The sequence below is a fragment of the Schistocerca americana genome, chromosome 5 (genome assembly GCF_021461395.2).
Source record: "Schistocerca americana isolate TAMUIC-IGC-003095 chromosome 5, iqSchAmer2.1, whole genome shotgun sequence".
Taxonomy (NCBI): domain Eukaryota; kingdom Metazoa; phylum Arthropoda; class Insecta; order Orthoptera; family Acrididae; genus Schistocerca; species Schistocerca americana.
In genome coordinates, this window is record NC_060123.1 from 164,638,933 (window position 1) to 164,662,444 (window position 23,512).

The window sequence follows — 23,512 nt, forward strand, 5'->3', positions numbered from 1 at the left end:
TACCATTTATACTGAAGTAATTAAAAAAATAGAAATACTATAATTGCGCAAGATAACCAGAATTACACTCTAATACAAGAACACAAGCCAGATGCTTTGTTGACTGAACCTGTAATGACGCATTATTTAAGACAATGAAATAATGAAAAAAAACTGGGAATATTTTACCTTCATATATATTGACGAAAAGCACTCTGATCATTACATTATCTCCATTAGCACAACATCTGCTGTCTAGCCCATCAAACAACTGCATAAAACATGGAACAAACACTCTCCACTACGACTTCTCGACAAGCACTCTTCACTACGACATCTCAGCAAGCAATCTTCACTACGACATCTCAGCAAGCACTGCCAGTGGAGACGGCGGAATAATACTCTTTGGCGCAATCTCTGGCGCTGTGGCTCAGTGTAGCCACCTTTCAAGCTTTCATATTTTCTGCTGTACCAGACATGATGAAACACTATTTCGCGGAGAAACTAAATTACTACAACGACCAAACAAAGAATATTGTACTACCGTGCATGCAGATACTCAACAATGAAAGATATCCACACACAAACTGTACTATTATGCTAACTGTTCAAGCAACAAAGTGGTAGATAGCCGTCACACGACTCAGAAATTAAACACACAATTTTAAATGAGAGACTGAAAAAGCAAAGTTAGCGCAACGGTATTTTTGCTTTCGAGAAATCCAACACTATATGACTAGTGACTACGTATTGCCAAAAAAAGCAACGCACAAACGAGGCGGGTCGCTATATGTAGTCACCCTACTACAGTTTGTTTCTGTATGGAATTTCGCCCAACTTTACCTACCACTATATAAAATCTACGTATTACCAAAAACTGTGTCGCCACAAACAGTTATTGAACTTAAAGTCGCATGCTACATTCTGACTAAATAGAACCTAATATGAACTGAACAGTAACTGATCTGAATGCAGCTTCTCTTTGTATTAAACCCACAACTAAAGTAAGAAAATTATCTGGCCCTAATCAGAATTTTCACTTACATAGCCTCTTCACATATTTGTTGCAGATTTCTCGAAAGCACAGCGGTAAACTGCGTTGCAGCTAAGCTGGTTTTCTAAGTGCATATTTAAACTGTTCCATGTGGTAATGCGTAATGACAAACAGTGCAGTGGGAAAAGGAACTATTCCTGTGAAATGATATTTCAAGACAACGATTTTAGAATGAAATACATATATTCAAAAAGCTACTCGTAATCTTCTAGAAAAACATTGGTCTGAGTAATTCTACGCTTAATAAAGTGAACAACTATTTCAATTAAGAAGCATAACACTGCGCAGAGTCGAAGGTTGTGTTTAATGTAATTTAATATATGCTTTGATGGCTTTTAATAAAGTGATGTCAAAACAAAAGACAAATAACTATAGTAAGATTATGATTACAATTGTTAGACAGTTATGCACTCTGACTGTCAATGTTTATTAACGCAACATTACTATTAACCCATAGATGACCAGCAATCAGCAGACTAACTCAGTACTCAGGGCGGTTACAGCATTATAAATAATTAATTGCCTTCCTCTCAATTTATCACAGATAGTCCTCAGTATATATCGGAATTATAGTTAAAACTCATGTGCTTATAGCAGCAGATAATATTTCGTAGGTCATTTTAATGTGAAGTAATAAAACCCGTAACTTCAGATCGTAGTTTCGTCTCAAATACCAATATCAGATAACAAGAATACATTTGCGGTTGAATTCTTATACTAGAACCAGAGCCCTGTGATCAGGCCTTTTTACCTGGGATGATATCTCACAACCATGAGGAAATCTGAAAGTGGAACACATTAAATTATTTGTAGAGGCTGCATAGCTCTTCGAATCTGAAAGAAAGTTTCGTGTGATGACCGGTGGCAGGTCTCGAAGATGAGCTGACAGATAATTAGTAATTATTTTCTAGTATGGCGCCTAACAATGGTCAATATTCCTTTAAGGCCACGTCTACACAGGACAAGCAAGGTTTAGTTTTACAAATAATTATATACCATACACAAGTCTAAAGTCATGAACAACTGTATTTTAGTTTCGTTTACAACTTACATAGAATGTTACAGCAAGATGAACCTCAGACAATCGTTCTTTCCTCTTCGAGTCCAAGAACAGAACGAGAGAAAAGAATAGAAAATACAGACACTAAATCTCGAATGTCCTTGGAATACATTACAACATAATACATTCGTTGATTCTTTATCATACATCGTCAGCTATTGATATAATAATTATCAAATCTTGTCGTTTATGATCTTCATATTCATGACCACCTCAGGAGATACAGTACATGTGCCATGACAAGACCCAATGTTATTTAACAATAACGCAACGTACTTTCTCTCTCTCTGACGTGCACATCGATAACATACAAAACACCAAAATGACATGCCTACCTCACAAACTTTTCAAGATAGTCCAGCAGGAAACTGGCTCTCTGGGACGAGCAGTGAAGAGGTGGAGAACCAAAGAGCAACTTTTCTATTTGCTGGCACTGATAGATAGCCAATCAACGAAAAAATTAGTTGACAAAATTTCTGCAACCTGTAAACACAAGAGGAGATAGATGTGGATGAAATTCACCAGGCTGATACGATCTCAGTCAATTATATGCAGTACCACTTCCAATTCGAATGTGTTCATCATTTCATCTGATTATCATTTTCACGAGGCACGAGGATTCGACTATCTTTCATTTTTTATGCTATTGTATTTGTAAGCTGTACCCCCTTGAAACTCGGCTGTACCGCAGTACGACCAGAGTATCGGCGACGGTCCCTGCACAACTCGACTGCCGAAAATAAACACTGGAACGGTGGAAGTCTCTGCGTATACAGCCGTAAATACATAAAAGTATTTACCGGCAGACTTACAGAAAGCTCCACAATACACTGAGATGTCAGAGTCAGCGTAGGGGGCCATATCCCGAAACTATTTGCCTACACTCTTCAGTGGCCCCTGGTAACCGATCGTGTGAGCTTTCTTCGGGCGTGCGTAAAACTATCCGCCAGACGCACAGCCTGTTTGTTCCAGAAGAGCTCCAGTCCTGGGTATCAGATATCTCAACGACTTGTCAAGCCGTCAGTGGATGTACCCACGCCAACTTGAGTCTCGTAGACTCTGCCTATAACAAAAACCTCGTGAGGCCTCGCCCTCGCCTAGTGCGGTCGCCCTAGTGCGTTCGCCGCTTGCGGGTGACACAACCTCTTTGGATTCAGTTTTCCCGTATGCCCCACTAGCTGATACACCGTCGCCTTGTGGAGCCTCCGCTCGCTACCGACAACATAGCCACCCGACGCTACCCGCTGTACCTGTGATACAGTGGTATTCTCTTCAATTAAGAATCAAAACGTCATTGGTCCTGTATTCGAACCCAGCCATCACTTTACAATAAAAGTCATCATAAATGGCGGAATAAGCACTCCTGTGTAAGAAGTCAACCTCATCTGCCAACGTTCTCATCAAAGACTTCTAAGGGTGAGCACAATATCAAGGTAATCTCTCGCCCTTGGGGTGATAAACAGATCGTAAAAGGTGAAGGACTCAGCAATGGCATGACGACGCAGACGACAATGCAAACCACTGCATGTAAGGCACAAAGTTTGTATCTAGCCTCTATTTACAAGAGAGGCATGTTGATCTCTACACTAGAAAAAGAGTTCGGATTTGCCCTCCATTGAGGTCTCTAAGAGAGGCATGTCGATGCGGAGATAACCAAGAGAGAAAGATATAATAATCAACGAAATTGTAACATCCTACGATTCGGAGCGTGGAATGTCTGATTCTCGAACGTGATGGGGAAGCAAGACTCAATGAAAAAGGGAACATACACATTTGGAAAGGCTCAGTATAGACATAGCAAGGACCAGTGTAGTAAAGTAGAATGAAGAAAATGTTTTCTGATCAGATGAATACAGAGTACTATCAGCAGCACCAGATATTGGTGTAACGGGAAGATAATATGTTACGGGTAGGAAAGGAGGGCTGAGAGTAAGTTTCTGCCAACAATTCCGTGATACTGTTGTTCTTACAAGAACCGTCAGCAAACCAATGCCAACTACAATAGTACAGGTTTACATGACGAAGTCACAACCGTGATATGAAGAGTTAAAAAAAGTATATGAGGATACAAAATTGTTAAGGCTTTCGTGGCCACTTGTTGACAAACTGCCTATTGGCTTCTGTCTCGGGTTCTTCGGCCAACGTTCATCTAATGATTTTGCTGACGTTTCGAAAGCACGAGTGGCTGGCATTGTCAAAGCTTCACCCTCCACTGCCGGTGGTAAACTGGAGCCGAGCTCGCGGCCGCAGACTATATGTACCTGGCGCTAACATCCGAGGGCTTCTCCGTGGTCATTTCCGGTGCGGTTCTCCTCTTGCTACCTGCGACGGTCGTTCGCTGCAGTACGGGAAGCCAGGATCCGTTTACCTTAAGGCTTTCCTCTTTCTTGTTGGAACAGTTCGTGCGTTTTTGTATTTCTACAGCTTCTCTGAACAAGCGCGTGTGATAGTGCTTCGATACAGCCAGAACTTCCGTGTCGGCGAATTTTATTACGTGATCGGTCTCATTCAGTGCGTGCTCTGCCACGGTCGATTTCTCCACCTGCCCCAACCTACAATGTCGCTTATACTCTTTTATCCTGGTGTTAATTGATCGTCCAGTCATTCCGACATTAACTTTTCCGCATGTGCATGGTATACGGTATATTCCCGAAATTGCAAGTGGGTCTCTTTTCTCCTTCGCCGATCTAAGACACCCTTTGATCTTCCTTGTCGGTTTGAAAATCGTCATTACGCCATGTTTGCGCAATATACGGCAGATTCTGTCCGTCACCCTGGGAATGTATGGCAGAAAGGCCGTACCCGACATTTCTCTTTTTGGTTCCTTACTTCGCCGAGTGTTAGGCTCTGTTACATTTCTAATATAATTTGTGGAGTACCCATTGCTCCAGTTTCCAGGTGTTGCATTTCTAGTTTGAGGTGTAGCGGCTCACATATTCGTCCTGCTCTCGTTACGAGCGTACTAATCATGTCTCTTTTCTGGCTCGGATGGTGGTTTGACAGTTTGTACAGGTATCGGTACGTGTGTGTCGGTTTTCGATACACGCTGTGTCCCAGGTTTTGGCCGTCCCTTGTGATCAGCACATCTAGAAATGGCAGTTTCTTGTGCTTTTCTACTTCCATGGTAAATGCTATGTTGGCATGCAGGCTGTTCAAGTGTCTTAGGAAGTCACCGAGTGGTTATTCACCATGGCTCCACACCACGAAAGTATCATCGACGTACCTGTACCACACCTCAGGTTTGCAAGTCACCGAGTCCAGTGCCTGTGCTTCGAATTGTTCCATGACGAAGTTGGCCACCATTGGACTGAGAGGACCACCCATGGCGACGCTTTCCAGCTGTTCGTAGAAATCGCCATTCCACGTGAAATATCTCTGGTGAGACATGCATTTAAGAGCTTTTTGATGTCTTGCGGGAAAATGGAACCGATGTGCTCCAGAGCGTCACTGAGTGGCACTTTCGTAAATAACGAAACAACATCAAAGCTGACCAGGATGTCGTTTGGTGCAAGTTTCACTTTCTTCTGCTTCTCAATGAATTGTCCTGAGTCCTTAATGTATGTGTCGGTCTTCCCCACGTGTTTTGCCAGTTTATACGTCGTTGGTCAAGGCGTCACAGTTCGCAAGAGGAGAACCGCACCGGAAATGACCGCGGAGAAGCCCTCGGACGTTATCGCGCCAGGTACATATAGTCTGCGGCCGCGAGCTCAGCTCCAGTTCACCACCGGCAATGGAGGGTGAAGTTTTGACAATGCCAGCCACTCGTGCTGGCGAAACGTCAGCAAAATCATTAGATGAACGTCGGCCGAAGAACCAGAGACAGAAGCCAATAGGCAGTTTGTCTATATGAGGATAATTAACGGACAAATCAATGTGTAATAACCATTGGCGATTCAAACGCGATATCAGTGTTAAAAATGGTTCAAATGGCTCTGAGCACTATGCGACTTAACTTCTGAGGTCATCAGTCGCCTAGAACTTAGAACTAATTAAACCCAACTAACCTACGGACATCACATACATCCATGCCCGAGGCAGGATTCGAACCGGCGACCGTAGCGGTCGCTCGGTTCCGGACTGTAGCGCCTAGAACCGCACGGCCACTCCGGCCGGCATCAGTGTTAAAAAAAGTAGAGATAATTATGGGTGATTTTGACTTTGGTAATAAGATCGACAGAGGGCAGGAACTGCATGAGTTCTAAAATTAATTTTAGATACTAATACCGAATACACAGTTGAAAAATCATGAGACAACTAGTGATTCATAGAGAATGCCAAGAGATGTATGTAGATTATAGTTGTATAAATAAAGAAAACTGGAAGCAGTCACATTTTTGAAATAGTTATTTATTCCATGGTCCTGGTTTCGAGGCTTTTCAGGCTAATCTTCAGTTTGTGCACAGGTCATGTAAAAGTTAGAAATAGATTTGTAACATCCCGTACACTGTCTGAATTCGATCTGGAAAAGCCTCTTAGTACATTTTAATTTGAAGTACCTATGTAACGTCCTGTACGCCAGTTGAAGATGAGCCTGAAAAGTTCGAAAACTGGTTCATGGAATAAGTTACTATTTCAGAACAGTGACAGGTTGCCGTTTCCTGTATTTGTATTGCATAAACAGTCACGGTTCCTTAAACATCCGTAGTAGGTAAGCTTAAAAGATTGCAGCTCGCTTAAATCGTGGTTATAAACATAGCAACGAGCACATATTGACTCCGTCAATGTCCAAAGAAAAGCTATACCTAAAGTATACTTACGCTGATGAGGTGAGTTGGAGGATTTCTGAGTTTATAGGTAATACGATAATACATGCCACATTAGGCAGTTCAGTTTGAATTGAATGAAAATACTTGAAAGGCAGGTACATAAGCCGGACGGAGTAAAAATGTAGAAAAATGGTAGCTGCAGTGAAACAGTGAGTAAGAGAAGATATATTTCATTCGATCGCCGAAAGAAGGGAGTAAAATATTGCTCAGCTAAATTTTTTAAAACGGTAGTACAAATCACATAGGAATGAAGTAAATAATAAGTGCAGGAAAACAATGCGAAGTGACTGATGGATAAATGAGGTGAAATCTAAAAAGAAATAATGTTTCGAAAGGCTGCTTCAGCACATGGAAAATCTAAACAGCCTTTCTGTGAACTTAAACGCAAGGGTGTTAACTGTAAGAGACTAATAGGAATTCAACGGTCAAGCGCAGGGGAGAAACTAGATACGGACTGAGAGTGAATTGAATAAAGAGGAAATAGGCGAGAAGTAGCAAAATTCAGATTAGCTACAAACGCATAACAAAAATTTGAGCGCCTCGACGTAGAGGAATTTAATGAATTCTGCTAGCCTAGGAAGCATAGTATCACATTGCCTACGTAGGAAAGGAGGACATAGAAAGCAGTTTAGCATTGACAAAAGAAGCATTCCCCGCCAGGATAAGTCTGGTGGTTTCGAAAATGGGCCTTAATGTCAGCAAGAAGTTTCTATGAATATAAGTTTGGAGCACTGAGTCGTACGGAAGTGTATCACAAACGGTGTGAAGAGAATGGAGAGGTTTGTGCAGCCGTGCTACAAAATTACAAAATGATGTTGAAAATTAGGTGGAGTACTGCGATAAGAAACTCAGAGGTTGTTTGTCAATCGGGGAAAAAGGCAATATGTGGAAGGTGCTGAGCCCGCATCTCGTGGTCGTGCGGTAGCGTTCTCGCTTCCCACGCCCGGGTTCCCAGGTTCGATTCCCGGCGGGGTCAGGGATTTTCTGTCTCGTGATGGCTGGGTGTTGTGTGCTGCCCTTAGGTTAGTTAGGTTTAAGTAGTTCTAAGTTCTAGGGGACAGATGACCATAGACGTTAAGTCCCATAGTGATCAGAGCCATTATGAAGGTGCCGAAAAAATAAAGGACGGGATGATAGGATATGTGATCAAAGAAGCTACCCCACTTTATCGGTCGCCAAATGCCAATTTGTCGCCATCGACAGACGACTGGAGAAATTAAATTGCTCTTCAGACAGCCTGTAACGTCCTACGAACCCAGTAATTGTGTCGTGTACGCCGCGATAAAGTGCCTTGAGATCAAAGGCCCTTAATTTAATTTCCTTTGTTAATGAAAATTACTTCTAAAATTACTACCGCTGTTCACCTCATGGTTCTTCAGGTCTATTGCAGACTTATAGTATCGGAAGAGCTGACATCCGGTTCTGACTGACGAGTATGAATCGTGGCACCGTAAAAAGTTATTTAATTGACTACACCTTAGTGCAGTTTCAATTTACCGTATTTTTGGCATCCATCAAAGAGCATGATTCTGGACCAAAAGCATTTAACAAGGAAAAAATTTGTTTAGTTAGGTTTCTACATTTTTATCCTACATTTATTGTCGTGATGCGAATGTAAGTGATTATTAGGCAATGAGTTAGCTTTCGAGTTTAATTTACGGCATTTTCTTTAAGGTAATAATATAACAGCCTCTCTGCAACATGACAAGATTGGCAGGTGGACAACAGTAAAGTCTTTGGTCAGATCAGGATAAAAGGTATCTGCACTGAGAATGAATGAATAAGAGTGATACAGAAACACTTAAGTTGCATGAAACCTGACAAAAACAAGGCTCATTAAATAACTGAGGTTTCCGTACAGCTCATTAAGGAATAAAGGACGTCATCCATGTACGGTATACGTTCTTTGAAAGTACCAAAACACAGTAGTAGCTTAACTCGATCGTTGAGAGCCACGTCTTTCTTCATGTATTGTAAGTTAAACACACCTACCGTTAGCGTTACAGGAGACGTGAAGCTAATCGTAAGTGCATCTGCTTACGAGTAAGTGGAATGTCATCTACATTGATGATACAAAACATTATGACCAGCTGCTCAATAAAGTTTTGTCCGGGTTTTGACCGAGATACAGCAACAGTTGTGCATGACATTGAATTGACAAGTCCACTGTAAGTTTTCCGGAGGCATGTGACCCCACAGTCACAGCACACGTCACCCCAAATCTCATAAAGTACGGGCCGGTGGTTTGTGGGTGTGCAGTTGATACTTGTCGGCATCCCATATGTGTTTCACTGTGCTCAGTTCAGGCGAACTACGTGATTGAAGCATCAACGTAAATAACCATCGTGTTACTAAAGCAACGGTAATACGATTCAGGCCTTCTTACACAAGTAGGTACCTACTGGAAAAGGTCATCAAGGGATGAAGGTGATTCTGAATATTGTTCACCTAGTATACGGCTGTCTTCATGCCTCTGAATACTGTAGTAGGTCATGTAAAAGACCAAATGAATTGCACTATCACTTAGTACTGCCCACAACGCGTGCAAGATTCAGTATGCTTTCACCACAGCAAATCCAGAAACGACCAACGACGTGCTGTAAGAAGAAACGTGGTTTACGCGTCCAGGTGATACGTTTCCATTGACTGTGTAATTCCGTGTCCATTGAAATGGCAACAGCCTATGTCACTAGATCGGTATGAAGAACCATAGGGGTCGTTGCCGCGGAGTCCCTTGTTCAACACCAAGCGAGGTGCATACTGGACTCGCATTCGGGAGGACATAGGTTCAATCGTGCCTCCGGCCATCATGTCTTAGGTTTTCCATGATTTCCCCAAATCACTCCAGGTAAATTCCGGGATGGTTCCTTTGAAAGGGCACGGCCGACTTCCTTCCCCGACCTTTCCTAACCCGATGAGACCGATGACCTCGATGTATGGTCTCTTCCCCCAAACCAACCCAACCCAACCCAACCCTTGTTCAACAACGTGCAGTGAACGGTGTGCTTCTGCATCGGCATTTTACTCTATCGGCAGATGTGGCACCGATCTCCACCTGACAGAGCGTTCAAGCCTCCGAGACACACGTTTTGTAATGAGATGTGGACGTTTAACACCTTGTCACCGACCCGCAGCTGTTCAACTATTGAACAGATATCCATGCTACATGTTCAAGACAGTAGCAAGCAAGCAGCCAACCAGGTTCGCCATTTCCGAGATGATAGCTCTCAAGCGCCGGTGTATAATAATCTTCCCTATGTCAGTAGAATTCCTCATTTGCGGCCAGTGCTGCCACTAAAATGATTCACCTTCCGAGCCTGATACGTTTGTATAGTGTTCTTGCAGCGTCACATGTTAATCAGTATCACTTCTTAATATAACATTAAGTAGTGATGCTACCATTTTCCTGGTCTTACCCCAAAGCGCATCGTATTGGTGACAGTACTGCAGGGATGGTCGTTGGGGGCGGAGGGGGAGTTGGAAAGGGTCACTAGCAGTGTTGTTCCTTGTTAATATGATTACTGTAAATTTCATGGCCACGGTGCCTCAATTCGTTTACACTTTATACTTTAATGTCAAATGGATATAATATACAGGGTGTTGCAAAAAGGTACGGCCAAACTTTCAGGAAACATTCATCACACACAAATAAAGAAATGATGTTATGTGGACATGTGCCCGGAAACGCTTAATTTCCAAATTAGAGCTCATTTTAGTTTCATCAGTATGTACTGTACATCCACGATTCACCGCCAGATGGCCCATGTGAAGGAAAGTAATGTTGACTTCGGTGCTTGTGTTGACATGCGACTCATTGCTTTACAGTACTAGCATCAAGCACATCGAGCACGTAGCATCAACAGGTTAGTGTTCATCATGAATGTGGTTTTGCAGTCAGTGCAATGTTTACAAATGCGGAGTTGGCAGATGCTCATTTGATGTATGGATTAGCAAGGGGGCAATAGCCGTGCCGTGGTACGTTTGTATCGAGACAGATTTCCAGAACGAAGGTGTCCCGACAGGAAGACATTCGAAGCAATTGATCGGTGTCTTAGAGAGCACGGCACATTCCAGCCTATGACTCGCGACTGGGGGAGAGCTAGAAAGACGAGGACAACTGCAATGGACGAGGCAATTCTTCGTGAAGTTGACGATAAACCTAATGTCAGCGCCAGAGAAGTTGCTGCTGTAGAAGGTAACGTTGACCACGTCACTGCATGGAGAGTCCTACGGGAGAACCAGTTGTTTCCGAACAATGTACAGGGTGTGCAGGCACTATTAGTAGCTGATGGGCCTCCACGGGTACACTTCTGCGAATGGTTCATCCAACAATGTGTCAATCCTCATTTCAGCGCAAATGTTCACTTTACGGATGAGGCTTCATTTCAGCGTGATCAAATTGTAAATTTTCACAATCAACATGTGTGGGCTGACGAGAATCCGCACGCAATTGTGCAATCACGTCATCAACACAGATTTTCTGTGAACGTTTGGGCAGGCATTGACGGTGATGTCTTGATTAGGCCCCATGTTCTTCCACCTACGCTCAATGGAGCACGTTATCATGATTTCATTCGGGATACCCTGTCTGTGCTGCTAGAACATGTGCCTTTACAAGTACGACACAACATGTGGTTTATGCACGATGGAGCTCCTGCACATTTCAGTCGAAGTGTTTGTACGCTTCTGAACAACAGATTCGGTGACCGATGGATTGGTAGAGGCGGACCAAATCCATAGCCTCCACGCTCTCCCGACCTCAACCCTCTTGACTTTCATTTATGGGGGCATTTGTAAGCTCTTGTCTACGCAACCCCTGTACCAAATGTACAGACTCTTCGTGCTCGTATTGTGGACGGCTGTGATACAATACGCCATTCTCCCGGGCTGCATCAGCGCATCAGGGATTCCATGCGACGGACGGTGGTTACATGTATCCTCGCTAACGGAGGGCATTTTGAACATTTCCTGTAACAAAGTGTTCGAAGTCACGCTGGTACGTTCTGTTGCTGTGTGTTTCCATTCCATAATTAATGTGATTTGAAGTGAAGTAATAAAATGAGCCCTAACATGGAAAGTAAGCGTTTCCGGACACATGTCCACATAACTTATTTTCTTTATTTGTGTGTGAGGAATGTTTCCTGAAAGTTTGGCCGTACCTTTTTGTAACACCTTGTATATAGCTAAAAGACTATCCTCAACGGTGGAAGGAAGGTGAGGCGAACTTTCCCTAAGCCGTTTAAAGTTCGTCATATAGGTTTTAACTATTGGGCACTTCCTTCTCTGAAGTCGTGAGCGTTCTTTGCAGTGTGCAGGTGGAGTTAACATAAACTGATACCGCTCGTCACTTGCTTTACGAGGCACCCAATGCCAGCGGGAAACTTCAGTTAGTTTCCCGTTAGGAATGGGATGATATTCCAAATGGTATTTCATGGGGATATTTGTCAAATCGTTCTGAAAGTAGTCTCCCGTTCTTTTAGTTCGTCATGGACGGAGAAAAAAAATGCTTCAAATGGCTCTGAGCACTATGGGACTTAACATCTATGGTCATCAGTCCCCTAGAACTTAAAACTACTTAAACCTAACTAACCTAAGGACATCACACAACGCCCACCCATCACGAGGCAGAGAAAATCCCTAACCCCGCTGGGAATCGAACCCGGGAACCCGGGCGTGGGAAGCGAGAACGCTACCGCACGACCACGTGCTGCGGACGGACGGAGAAAGATCGTGAAAATAGCCAGTACTAAAGACGGCCCGAGTCGTGCAATCGCATGGAGATTGCCAAGGGATACCGCTGGTCCGCACAGTTGACGGGGAATGTCGGGTCTGGAAGATGTGGCGGAAAAGTATTTACCAATATCCCAAAGTCATTATGAACAGCATTAGAGACTAATCAGGTGCAAAAACGAAAACTAGTACACGATATTTTCTGAGGTTTTAGTTTCGATACGCCTAATGCCAAGGAATCGACTATACCTTGGGATTAAAGACCGCTAGCTTGAATGTCCTCAAGCACTTGATTTATCAGAGTACACTGGCCGCGTCTTCCTTTACCGTCTGTCCCCGTTTCCTGCACCACCTGCGCTGCATTTTCTGACCTATACTTGTACTCTGTTCGTAAACCTTAGCTCTTGGCCATTACTGTATGCCTTACCTCTTGGTCATTACTGCGCGCCTCGGTGATCCCCAAGTGATGGCAGTGACACTGCCTTGTTGTACAGCCCCTCCATTACACTGCTACTCGATGACTTTCAATGGCTCCGGATCGTAACGGCAATATCTAGCTATCTCCACACGCTCAATTACTGTGCCCCTCTAAACCGCTTCTCCCCGTCGGATGCACTTCAGTACATCTGCACGTCCCTGTAGATATGAGCACAATTTTGGTGTTATCGACCCTAAGCAACTCCATCGGCATGCGGCAACAGAATAATGGTACATTACCTGAGTAGAAACGCTATTTCGAGCAATATCAGGAGTGGTGATAAAATCACTAACAATAATACAAATGAATGCTGTACTAAAACTTTCTTCATACATCATTCATCCCCTAATCATGCGAGTTCGGCGAGCTGTTGGATAACTTAGCTGTTTGGATATATTTTGGAGGAAATTTCCAGTTCCGGCATTCGTCAAATGACCAAGGGAAACTTCTCGAGGACCATGATTCCACATATTTTTAATTCACTTATGCCACAATATTGTTCATTGCTCCAGATAATAATTACAATATGTGTGTGTGTGTGTGTGTGTGTGTGTGTGTGTGTGTGTGTGTGTGTGTGTGTGTGTGTTTCTGTGTGTGTGAGTGTGGAAGTGGAACAATTTGTTTGCGACTGGATTTTTTGTCACTGCGCACTATTCAGTTACTTATCAAACCCATTATTCCCCTATAGTAATTAATGACTTCAAATTGGATCTTCTTAACAGTTAGGCAGTTCCATTCTTTTATTGAGATGGAGCATAACGTACGTCGTTGACACTCATCCTTAGGAAAACAGGAATTACCTGGCTATTTTTAGCCATTGAAAATTCACATTGAGTTGCAGCTATGTTTCGAAGACGTGCAAGAGTCTACGAACAGAACTCCGACACACGTCCCCAGAACACATTCTTCATTTATCTCCACAACTGACTTCCTGTGAAAACAATGGAATTATTTGTAGTTGGGGCATCCAGGTGTAATCTGTGTTGCTTTGACCTTAAGGTCACTGGGGATGCGTAACCACGGAAGCCACTCGAGGAACTTTATTCACTGTAATGTAAATTTCAGATACTACAATACACCACAACTTTGACCGCTTAATGTGGCACTTTGAAAGACATCGTCGCCACCATATTGTATTAAAATTATGTATTTTTAAAATCCACTGATGCAATAGTGGCCATCAACATGTGGAACGCAGCTAAACTTTTGCGCTTTAGCACATGTCAAAATATCAGACGTCGCATAATTCACCTCCTTTGTTGGAGTGAGCCATGTGATGCCAGAATATATAAAATTGTTGCAGTTTTAAACTTTTAGGATGTGGAAAAGAACAAAATGCCTGCTGTGCTCAGTTCCAAATTACTGAAGACCGTAATAATAGAGTATTATGAAAAGAAATTAATTTTTCAGAGTCTGTCATGTCCTAACACATGACAGAGCGAAGACAGGTGTTACGAGTACGTCTGCAAATTCCGACCGGTTAGGATCAAATGCGGAAAGACAAATTTCCAATTAAGGTACAATGTTTGAATAGATCAGCAACAAAAACTGTCACAAGGCACGTACGAGAGGTGAAGATTTTGAGAGTCGATAGCATGCTCGCTGCATGTTTCTCATGGACCTCAAGGACCTGAATAACATTATTTACTAGCACTAAGACAAACTACTACACTGACAGCTAATTCTAAACGTTGCAAAAGCAAAGGAGGCGTCGGCTTCCACAGCGGAAGTCAGTCTTTGAAGCAGCGGGGTGAGGCTAACAGAAGTGGCGAACACTAGCATTATTCAGAATGAAATTTTCACTCTTCAGCGGAGGGCGTGCTGGTATGAAACTTCCTGGTAAATTAAAATTGTGTGCCGGACCGATACTCGAACTCGCGACCTTTGCCTTTCGCGGTCAAGTGCTCTACCATCTTTTTTTTTATTATTCCACAAAAACAATAACAAAAATGGGTAGCTAACAATGAAACGACATAAATAAGGTGACAGATAATTGCAGTCATAATCTACAGCATCCGTAGATTGTGAAATTATATTCAGTCTTTAGCAGTAGCACATATTTGGCATCTTCACTGTCACCTTTAAGTGGTGGCAATTCAGAATGCACATTTTCTTCTTCTGCAGCCTTAGGTTCCTCATCATCATTTCCAAGACTCCGATTAATCATTCAGTAAAACTTTGATGTGAGTTCCTTCCAGGGTAAATTACGTGGACAGAAGAGCAGTCCGGAACAGCGACCTCGCAAGTTCCTTCACTGCCTTCGTATTTTTTTCAGTTCCAGCCTTTTAAATGCATTCTTAAGGAGTTGAAGATTTTCCTTTACAACAGACACCAGATGTTTGTCGTCATATTCTTGAATCTGCTGTACTACTGAAATATTTTTCATTTGTTACTTGCGGGTGAGGTCAGGGTCGGGAACGTGACCCAACCCATCCCCACTCCACGAGAAATCAACGTGTTCCTAACCTATAAGCATTCTGTGAAGACAATTCGGGGCATGTTACCATATTTCCTATTGTGATTCTAATACTCAAGTGTTTTTTCGAATTCATTTTCCATACACATCTTACATTCAATATGTTCATCGCTCCCAACATTATAAAAAATCTAACTTGTATAACCAAATCACTTATGTTTTGCCTGTGGGTAGTAACTTCCTTGTGGTCCACGCACGACTCACGACCAGTCGTCACAGCCTTACCTCCACCAGTACCTCGTCTCCGACCTTCCGAACTCGACGGAAGCTCTCCTCACTGGCGGAGTAAGGCTGTATGGACGTATTGTGAGTCGTGGATGGGTAGCAAAGGTGATATAGCACTTGCCCGCGCTAGGCGAAGTTCCCAAGTTCGAGTTTCAGTTCAGCACAAAGTTTTAATCTGCCAGGAAGTTTCATTAGCACTATTTTAAATACAAATTTCGAGAACAGCACTCCAAGTGAGTAGAACGAACTTTTCAGAGCTTACCGAGGCTGGCAACGAGCAACGCGTAGCTGGAGATCCAACAATCTGACTGAGAACTCGGTAGGAATACAAAAGCATAGGTTTTAAGGGATCTCGGCGGCGCAGTTCTTCTCTCTTCCTATAGTCGGCCAACCAATTACGGCCAATTAACAGGCTTCGGCCGATCTGACGCACGGCTCTGCACCTCCCTGGAGCCTCTGGACAACCACGTTTAGGTTGCGCCCTTTCTCCAACTCGGTAGTAGCGATCTTTTAGTAGTTATCTTCAGCTGCAAGGTAAACAACCGTGCCCATCCTGTTACTGCTAACAACAACAGTATATCACGTCACTTGACCCTTACCATATGCCACTGGTGAATGGGGACCTCTGTAGTAGTACTCTAACCTCTGTAATCCCACTGAAGTTAGGATTCTCAGGGACAAATATCAAGTTAGCTGACTCTGCTAAAACGTACCTTTTTGTGCCCATCTTCTACTGCGCCATCCTACAAAAGCCTCTGAAAGGGTGAGTGGTGGTACCAGTTAATTCTCTGAAGCGAAATAAGCTGGGACAAACTCTCTCCAGTCCACAGGTCTGTACCGTTACTTTTAACCTATTGTAACCTAAACGCTACCACTTTTGCCTGCTCTCCCGCTGTGTCTCTGGTTTCTTATCTTCGAGTGCCCTTGCTGTCTTCCAACAGCATTAAGCTTAACAGTATGTAAGTCATTACATTGTCGATATATGACAACTCGAAGGTAGCCATGACATATTCTGAAATGTGTTTCGTGTGAGCTCCACACGTTTCTTAACAGCACTCGCTTCTGATACTTGACATGGCAGTACTATATGTCATCGTCAAGTCTGAATTATCAACACACAGTAATAAATATATTATGTTAGCTGGAGTACCAGAATTCGCTTAGGGAGTTGTAACGTAAAATTTCTGCCGAGGTGTTATCAGCGGTGGTAATCCAATTTATCCAATCACGCAACAGAATCCTGGTGTTTCTCTACTGTATTTTTAGGTGTTGCAAGATTGGTAGATGTTACCCATTTTTCTGATTACGACGTGTTAGTGTTCGCTACACGCTTTCGTCGGGGCGTAGTGAAATGCTTCGTTTGTTAGGTTTTACTGTTTACTTGTCCTCTTCCGCGCTTCTCGTAGCGTGATATATTCATGGCTTGCTTAAGTCCGCAGTCTTTTTTCTAACAAAATTTTTGTCACAATTCTTGATTCTTCAGACCTTTCATTTCGTGGTTCTTAGGTTTCTGTCCTTCTCACGGTGGCCATTCTAGTTCGTCGGGAATTCAAACTTGATTCGTGCTCTTCATCTGTATTGTTTCTTTTGGTTGTTCTTATTGTTTTCGCCATGTTTCTTCTAAACTGACAAGATCTCCTCCTCTTTTACATTTGGGCATAATTTGAAATATAAATTAGATGAACTTCTTACTAAAAAAACACTAAGTACACTGTACATACTTTCTACACTCTATTACCGATTTATATTCAGTCACTGTGTCAGTTTGACTACTCACACTTCACTGTTTGTTTTTATTCACTCACTGGAATGCTTTTTCAGTCCTTCCCTTCGTAACTGATAAGAAACTGACGTTCGAACTCAGGATGGTCTTGCTTCATATACCTCTACCAATGGGTAACCCCACCAGTGGTGAATTCGAGAACATACTAAAAAGGCTTCGAATGGTCCACAATGTTCGAGATCATTCCACAACATTCTAGAGTGTTCTGGAGTTTCCATAATGTTCTGGGTTATTCCGGAATGTTCCCTAATGTTCTGAAATCTCGCCGAATGTTCCACACCATTCCACAACATTCTAGGTCGTTGTGGAACATTCCGTATCATTCTGGAATATTATGGAATGCTTTCGAACACTTTCGAATGTTCTGGAATTTTCTAGAATATTTTGAAATGTTCTAGAAATAGGCAGAGGGCGATACTTTCCAGCCCTTATATCATCAAATCCACGCCATTCAGCTGAAAACAGGAACCTTCTTAATAGATGGGGGTTAATAGGTACCACACCACCTGACTCCCTTGATCGTACCGAGATTCGTTTCTGAGTTATAGCGGCATACAAAAAAATGGCACCGAGTACTATAGGACTTAACATCTGAGGTCATCAGTCCCCTAGAACTCAAACCTACTTAAACCTAACTAACCTAAGGACATCACACACAACCATGCCCGAGGCAGGATTCGAACCTGCGACCGTAGCAGTCGCGCGGTTCCAGGCCGAAGCGTCACACATATTCGAGACTTAATTTTATAATATACATCGATTAATTTCTTGTTTGTTTTCTAGTTGGTATCTACTGTCCTGTCATAGTCCGTCACCGCTTTATTTGGCTGCAGCACCGAAGCGCAGGGATTTCAAAGTATAGCGTAACTTTAGACAGATACCCACCAACATACGAAACATTTTCAGTACTTTACTGTTTGTTGTTTCCAGGTTATAATTAAAAATTTATCACTACCCTCTGTATTAATATATTTCCTCTTTATATGAGTATCACAAGTCTATCAGATACAGCGATCGTTTGTGATGAAACTGATGGAGTATAGTCAGAGATGCATTTTGGCCAGATATCAGAAGCAAGTGGATAGGCGAATGTGTGAACTTCCGAATGTCCTTTAAAATTGATGAAGTAATGTTTAAGAAAGAATTATCCACATAGAAAATTAAAGCGAAGGATAATGTGATGTAAGGACGAAGTTTTGGTATTGAATGAAACATCAGATGGTATATCTGATAGCCGCTTATGGTTGTGCCAGGTGTGTTCCTGGCGGAACCGCAGACGACTCCGGTGACAGTGGCGCGTCCGCCACCCGACCCGGAATTCGACCCCGAGACCTCCACCAACGTGTCCGCACGTCTGGGCGCCACAGCCTCGCTCCACTGCCGGGTCAGAAATCTGGGCGAACATTCGGTAAGTGCACTCAACATGTTTTCTTAATGGATATTTCGGCCTCTGAAGACGGTTTCGTTCTTAATCGACTACCTAGCCCCAATACAACTGTACATGGAACAATTGCCGTATGTCGTTTCGAGTCTCAGTGTCACGCCTCTGAGTGTACCGCTTGTTAGTAATGTGAGTATTTTTTTCAGTTTTACAGAGAAAAAACTTTTTATTATGTTTTCAAAATCTAAATTGAATCCAAATGAATGACACAGTCTCTCGAAGAAATTTCAGTTGTCCCTAATTCTTGTAAAAACTGACGTAGAGGTCACATTTTGAAGTGTTGAAGATGAATGAAACATTGACACATTAGTACTCCTAGAGGACAGCGTATGCCGTAATAGGTGGAGCAGTGGCTTGCGCCCTCGTCTAGCATTCGGTGATTAGGGCATTCAGACAGAATAGTTCAAATGGCTCGGAGCACTATGGGACTTAACATCTGTGGTCATCAGTCCCCTAGAACTTAGAACTACTTAAACCTAACTAACCTAAGGACATCACACACATCCATGCCCGAGGCAGGATTCGAACCTGCGACCGTAGCGGTCACGCGGTTCCACACTGAAGCGCCTAGAACCGCACGGCCACACCGGCCGGCTCAGACAGAATCTTTTTCGTTTGCGTAAATCACTTAACGCGAACGTTCAGACGGTTTCTTTCAATAAGACTGCTAATTCCCATCCTGTGCTTATACACTTCGGGCTTCTGCTCCATGTCTGACTGCCTGGCATCTACGAGACGTAATCTCCTAACAATTCGTTCCTTATTGACTCCTCTTCATTCGCGAATACAAGGGATCATCAACTGCGCAGGTGATAATCTTTGTTTTCATGAATTCTACAAATATCCATAAAAGATTACGGTATATTGATAATTTTTTCTTATGGACCGTCTGACAGCAACTGAATAAAACACAATTTTAGTGCCATACGCGTTTCGCCTTTATTTTCTGCAAGGCATCATCAGTGTTCTGGAATATGTACATATGTTAGCTATTTTATTTACATTTTTGTCATTGTGCCTATAGGTTATAAACAGTTCTGGTGGTTGGTATTTCCTACTACGTAGTAATGTTTTGAATTATCAATATACCGTAATATTACACGCAACTGAGGAAGACAGGACTATAAAAGTTGAGGATCCATAAAAGAGGTCTCATCTCAGAGACTAATTATACAATCCATTTTAAGTAAATGTTTCTTAATAGCGTAAAGTTCATTCAGTGCTCCAAATACCCATTTCAAAAAAGCAATATGATACAGAGTTTAAAAATGAAAATTTTACGAACTTCAAGCATGCTCGAGTAGCTGTGTGTCAGCAACTTCTCTTAATCAGTACAACGAAAAACCTGTTCAAAGTTGTAAATTTCACTATTTTTACTCACTCGCTGACTAGTTTAGGGTTGGGACCGATTTTCAGATCATTGTAACACAGTCAAAATTGATATTTATGAAGTTGTGAAAACCATGTCAAAAATGTACAACGAGCAGCTGAAGCGTGTACAAACATCTGTATGCGCTGTTATTGTTCGTTGCACATATTGAACATGGTTTCACAACTTCGAGAATAGCATTTTTGACAGTTAAATTATAGAGTGCAGCAACGAGTCGCCTTTTTTTGGATTTTATTGTGAAAATCCAGATTTCGGCTAGTAGGTTGCCGTTCTCAATGCGCTATTTTTTTTAATCTATCGTAGTTTTCAAAGAACTGTGACTGACGCCCGAACAACAGGGAGTTACATGCATTGAGAATAAAACATTAGCGCATTGATAATGGCAAGCTACTAACCGAAACCTGGATTTGCATAATAAAATCTAAAAAGGACACCTGTTTGCTGCACTCTATAATTTATAAGTCACAAAGAGTCGCTGAGTGCATCTGCTTTCCGAATGGAAGGTAACATGATTTTTTACTGTGTTACGATTATTTGAAAATGGGTCTCGATCCGAAACTAGCAATCAAGTGAATAGAAAAAGTAAAATTTGGATATTTGGACTGGTTCTCGCTGTACTGCATATGATAAATGCTCAAAAATTTTAGAAAGTTCTTGAAATGTCATGATAATGAGAGGAAAGTACTGTCATAAATACAAACACCGGTCACGAAGGTGTGGAGAATGAACGTGGGTGACAAAAAAGCAAATCGCTTTGCAACTGCTAATGCAAGAATCGTAAACATTCTCGAAAAATTCAAGAAATGAGCTGGATTTTGTTGCTGATGAGGTGGAAAGATAATATGGTGTGACTAACATCGCTAGTCAGCAGTATTTTAATCATAAGAAAGTGAAAGGTGTTCTTAACTAAGTCGTGGTTACTAAATTCAGAAATGAAACTAGTTTTCGTACCGTAAAATATCTAGAAAATCCTGTACATGGGTTACTCCAGTACTGCTAGAATAATTTGTTTTTATTTCGTTTTTGCAGATGTATTTTTCGGTAAGCATTCGAAATATATGCAAGGAATTCTGGACATGATCCTTAGTTCCGACATTTGCCTCCAGGATATAAAAGATGAATCACGCTAACGTTGCGTTTTATTTGTTACATCGGTGAGTTGTTGTAGGTTCGTGAAGGATTTTGTTTTATATGATTTAAGACTAAGAAATGCCTTGTAATACTTCGCACGTGTTTCAATAACCCATATTCTTTTCGTTATATCCGTGATGAGTCAATTCTGAAATAAAAAAATTAAACTTTAATCCTCTTCGAAAATACGTTGTGAAATTTATCATACATAAGATGTTCTCTTGATAGGCTGGTTAAAAGCATCAGATCATATGACCTTTGGTTTCCCCATGATTTGAGGGAGCCAATCCTTCAAACAAGACTGTTTCTATTGTGTGGAAAAAACAGCTCTGATCATCTCTTAAACAGAGAAAACTATGTAGTACTCTGATTTACAATCGTCTTTAAGATTACTGGTACCAGCGCTTACTAAGAATGTGACTGTACGTGAAGAAGAATACAGAGACGTACACCCTGAAGACAGAAGAAGATATGCATTCACGCTCAACATTTCGCCTCCCCTGTCTACCAAATGAGATATATTTTCTTTCTCAAGGAGATTTCAGTGATCTTATTCTTGATTTAAAATTGTCAAAGCAACATACTGAGCTTCTAGCTTCACAAATGAAGGAAGCGAATCTTCTTCCTCTATGAGTGTCTGTGGTACCCTCATGCTCTTTCCTCTCAACATTTCTCAAGGAAGATGATATGGTTTGTTGTTGTTGTTTTTTCGTTTTTATGACACAGAATCTGTTAAGAAAACCTTTTGGTAAAGCTTTTCGGGAAGGAATTGGCACCTGTTGATAGATACTAGCAAACTTGGACTGAAATCATTTCTCCACAATGGAAACTAATGTAATTCTGTTCCCATTGCTCATGCAGTTCACATGAAAAAGACGGATGAGAAGATTCACTGCTACTCACACATACCCAATATAAGAGATACATATGAAATACACACAGCGAAAAGAGACTTCATTGTATGACACCGAAAAATATTTTGCATCACCCCGGTTCCCAGAACTCCTGAAGATAGATGTTGACTGTGGATATTGTATCACAGACACAGTCACTATGAATGTTCAGAGTTGTCACTAAACCCGCCCAACGATGTAAACAACCATGGATGAGCAGCGCCTATTAGACGGAGGAGGTCCGACAGCCGATCAGTTCCAGTCATTCCAGCAGGGAGGAGCTACACGGCTCGTGTTTTCTGTAGTTCAACCATGCCTAGACGGTCAATACTGCTGTTTGATAGCGTCCGCATTGTTACTTTATACCAGGAAGGGCTCCTAACAAGAGAAGTGATCAGGTGTCTCGGAGTGAACCAGAGTGGTGACGTTCGAACATGGAGGAGATAAAGAGAGACAGGAACTGTCAATGACATGCCACGCTCAGTGGATGACCACTACCTACAGATTATGGCTAGGAACAACCCTGACAGCAACGCCACCATGTTCATTAATGCATTTCGTGCAGTCACAGGACGTCGTCTTACTACTCAAACTGTGCACGATAGGCTGCACGATGCGCAGCTTCACTTCCGGCGTCCATGGCAAGGTCCATCTTTGCAGCCACGACACCATGCAGCGCTGTACAGATGGGCCCAACAACATACCAGATGGACCAGTCAGGATTTGCATCACGTTCTCTTCACCGATGAGTGTAACATATGCCATCAACCAGACAATTATCGGAGACGTGTTTGGAGGCATCTTGGTCAGGCTGAACGCCTTAGACGCACTTTCCAGCGAGTGCAGCATGGTGGAGGTTCCCTGCTGTTTTGGGGTGTCAATATGTGGGGCCGACGTACGACGCTGGTGGTAATGGAAGGCGCCTAACGTCTGTACGATTTGTGAGTGCCATCCTCCGACCGATAGTGTAACCATATCGACAGCATATTGGCGAGTCATTCGTCTTCATGAACGACAATTCACGCCCACATAGCGCACATCTTGTGAATGAATTCCTTCACGATAACGATATCATTCTACTAGAGTGGCCAGCGTGTCATCCAGAC

At 42.4% G+C, this 23,512-nt stretch overlaps 1 protein-coding gene across 1 annotated transcript in view; it reads left to right on the forward strand.

Annotated features, from left to right (window-relative positions):
• LOC124616123 (zwei Ig domain protein zig-8-like) overlaps positions 1–23,512 on the forward strand; it is a 282,641-nt gene that overhangs the window by 77,737 nt on the left and 181,392 nt on the right. The window contains exon 3 of the mRNA XM_047144389.1: positions 18,805–18,959. Within this exon, the coding sequence (XP_047000345.1) occupies positions 18,805–18,959 (155 nt within the window). The remainder of the gene's footprint in view (positions 1–18,804; positions 18,960–23,512) is intronic.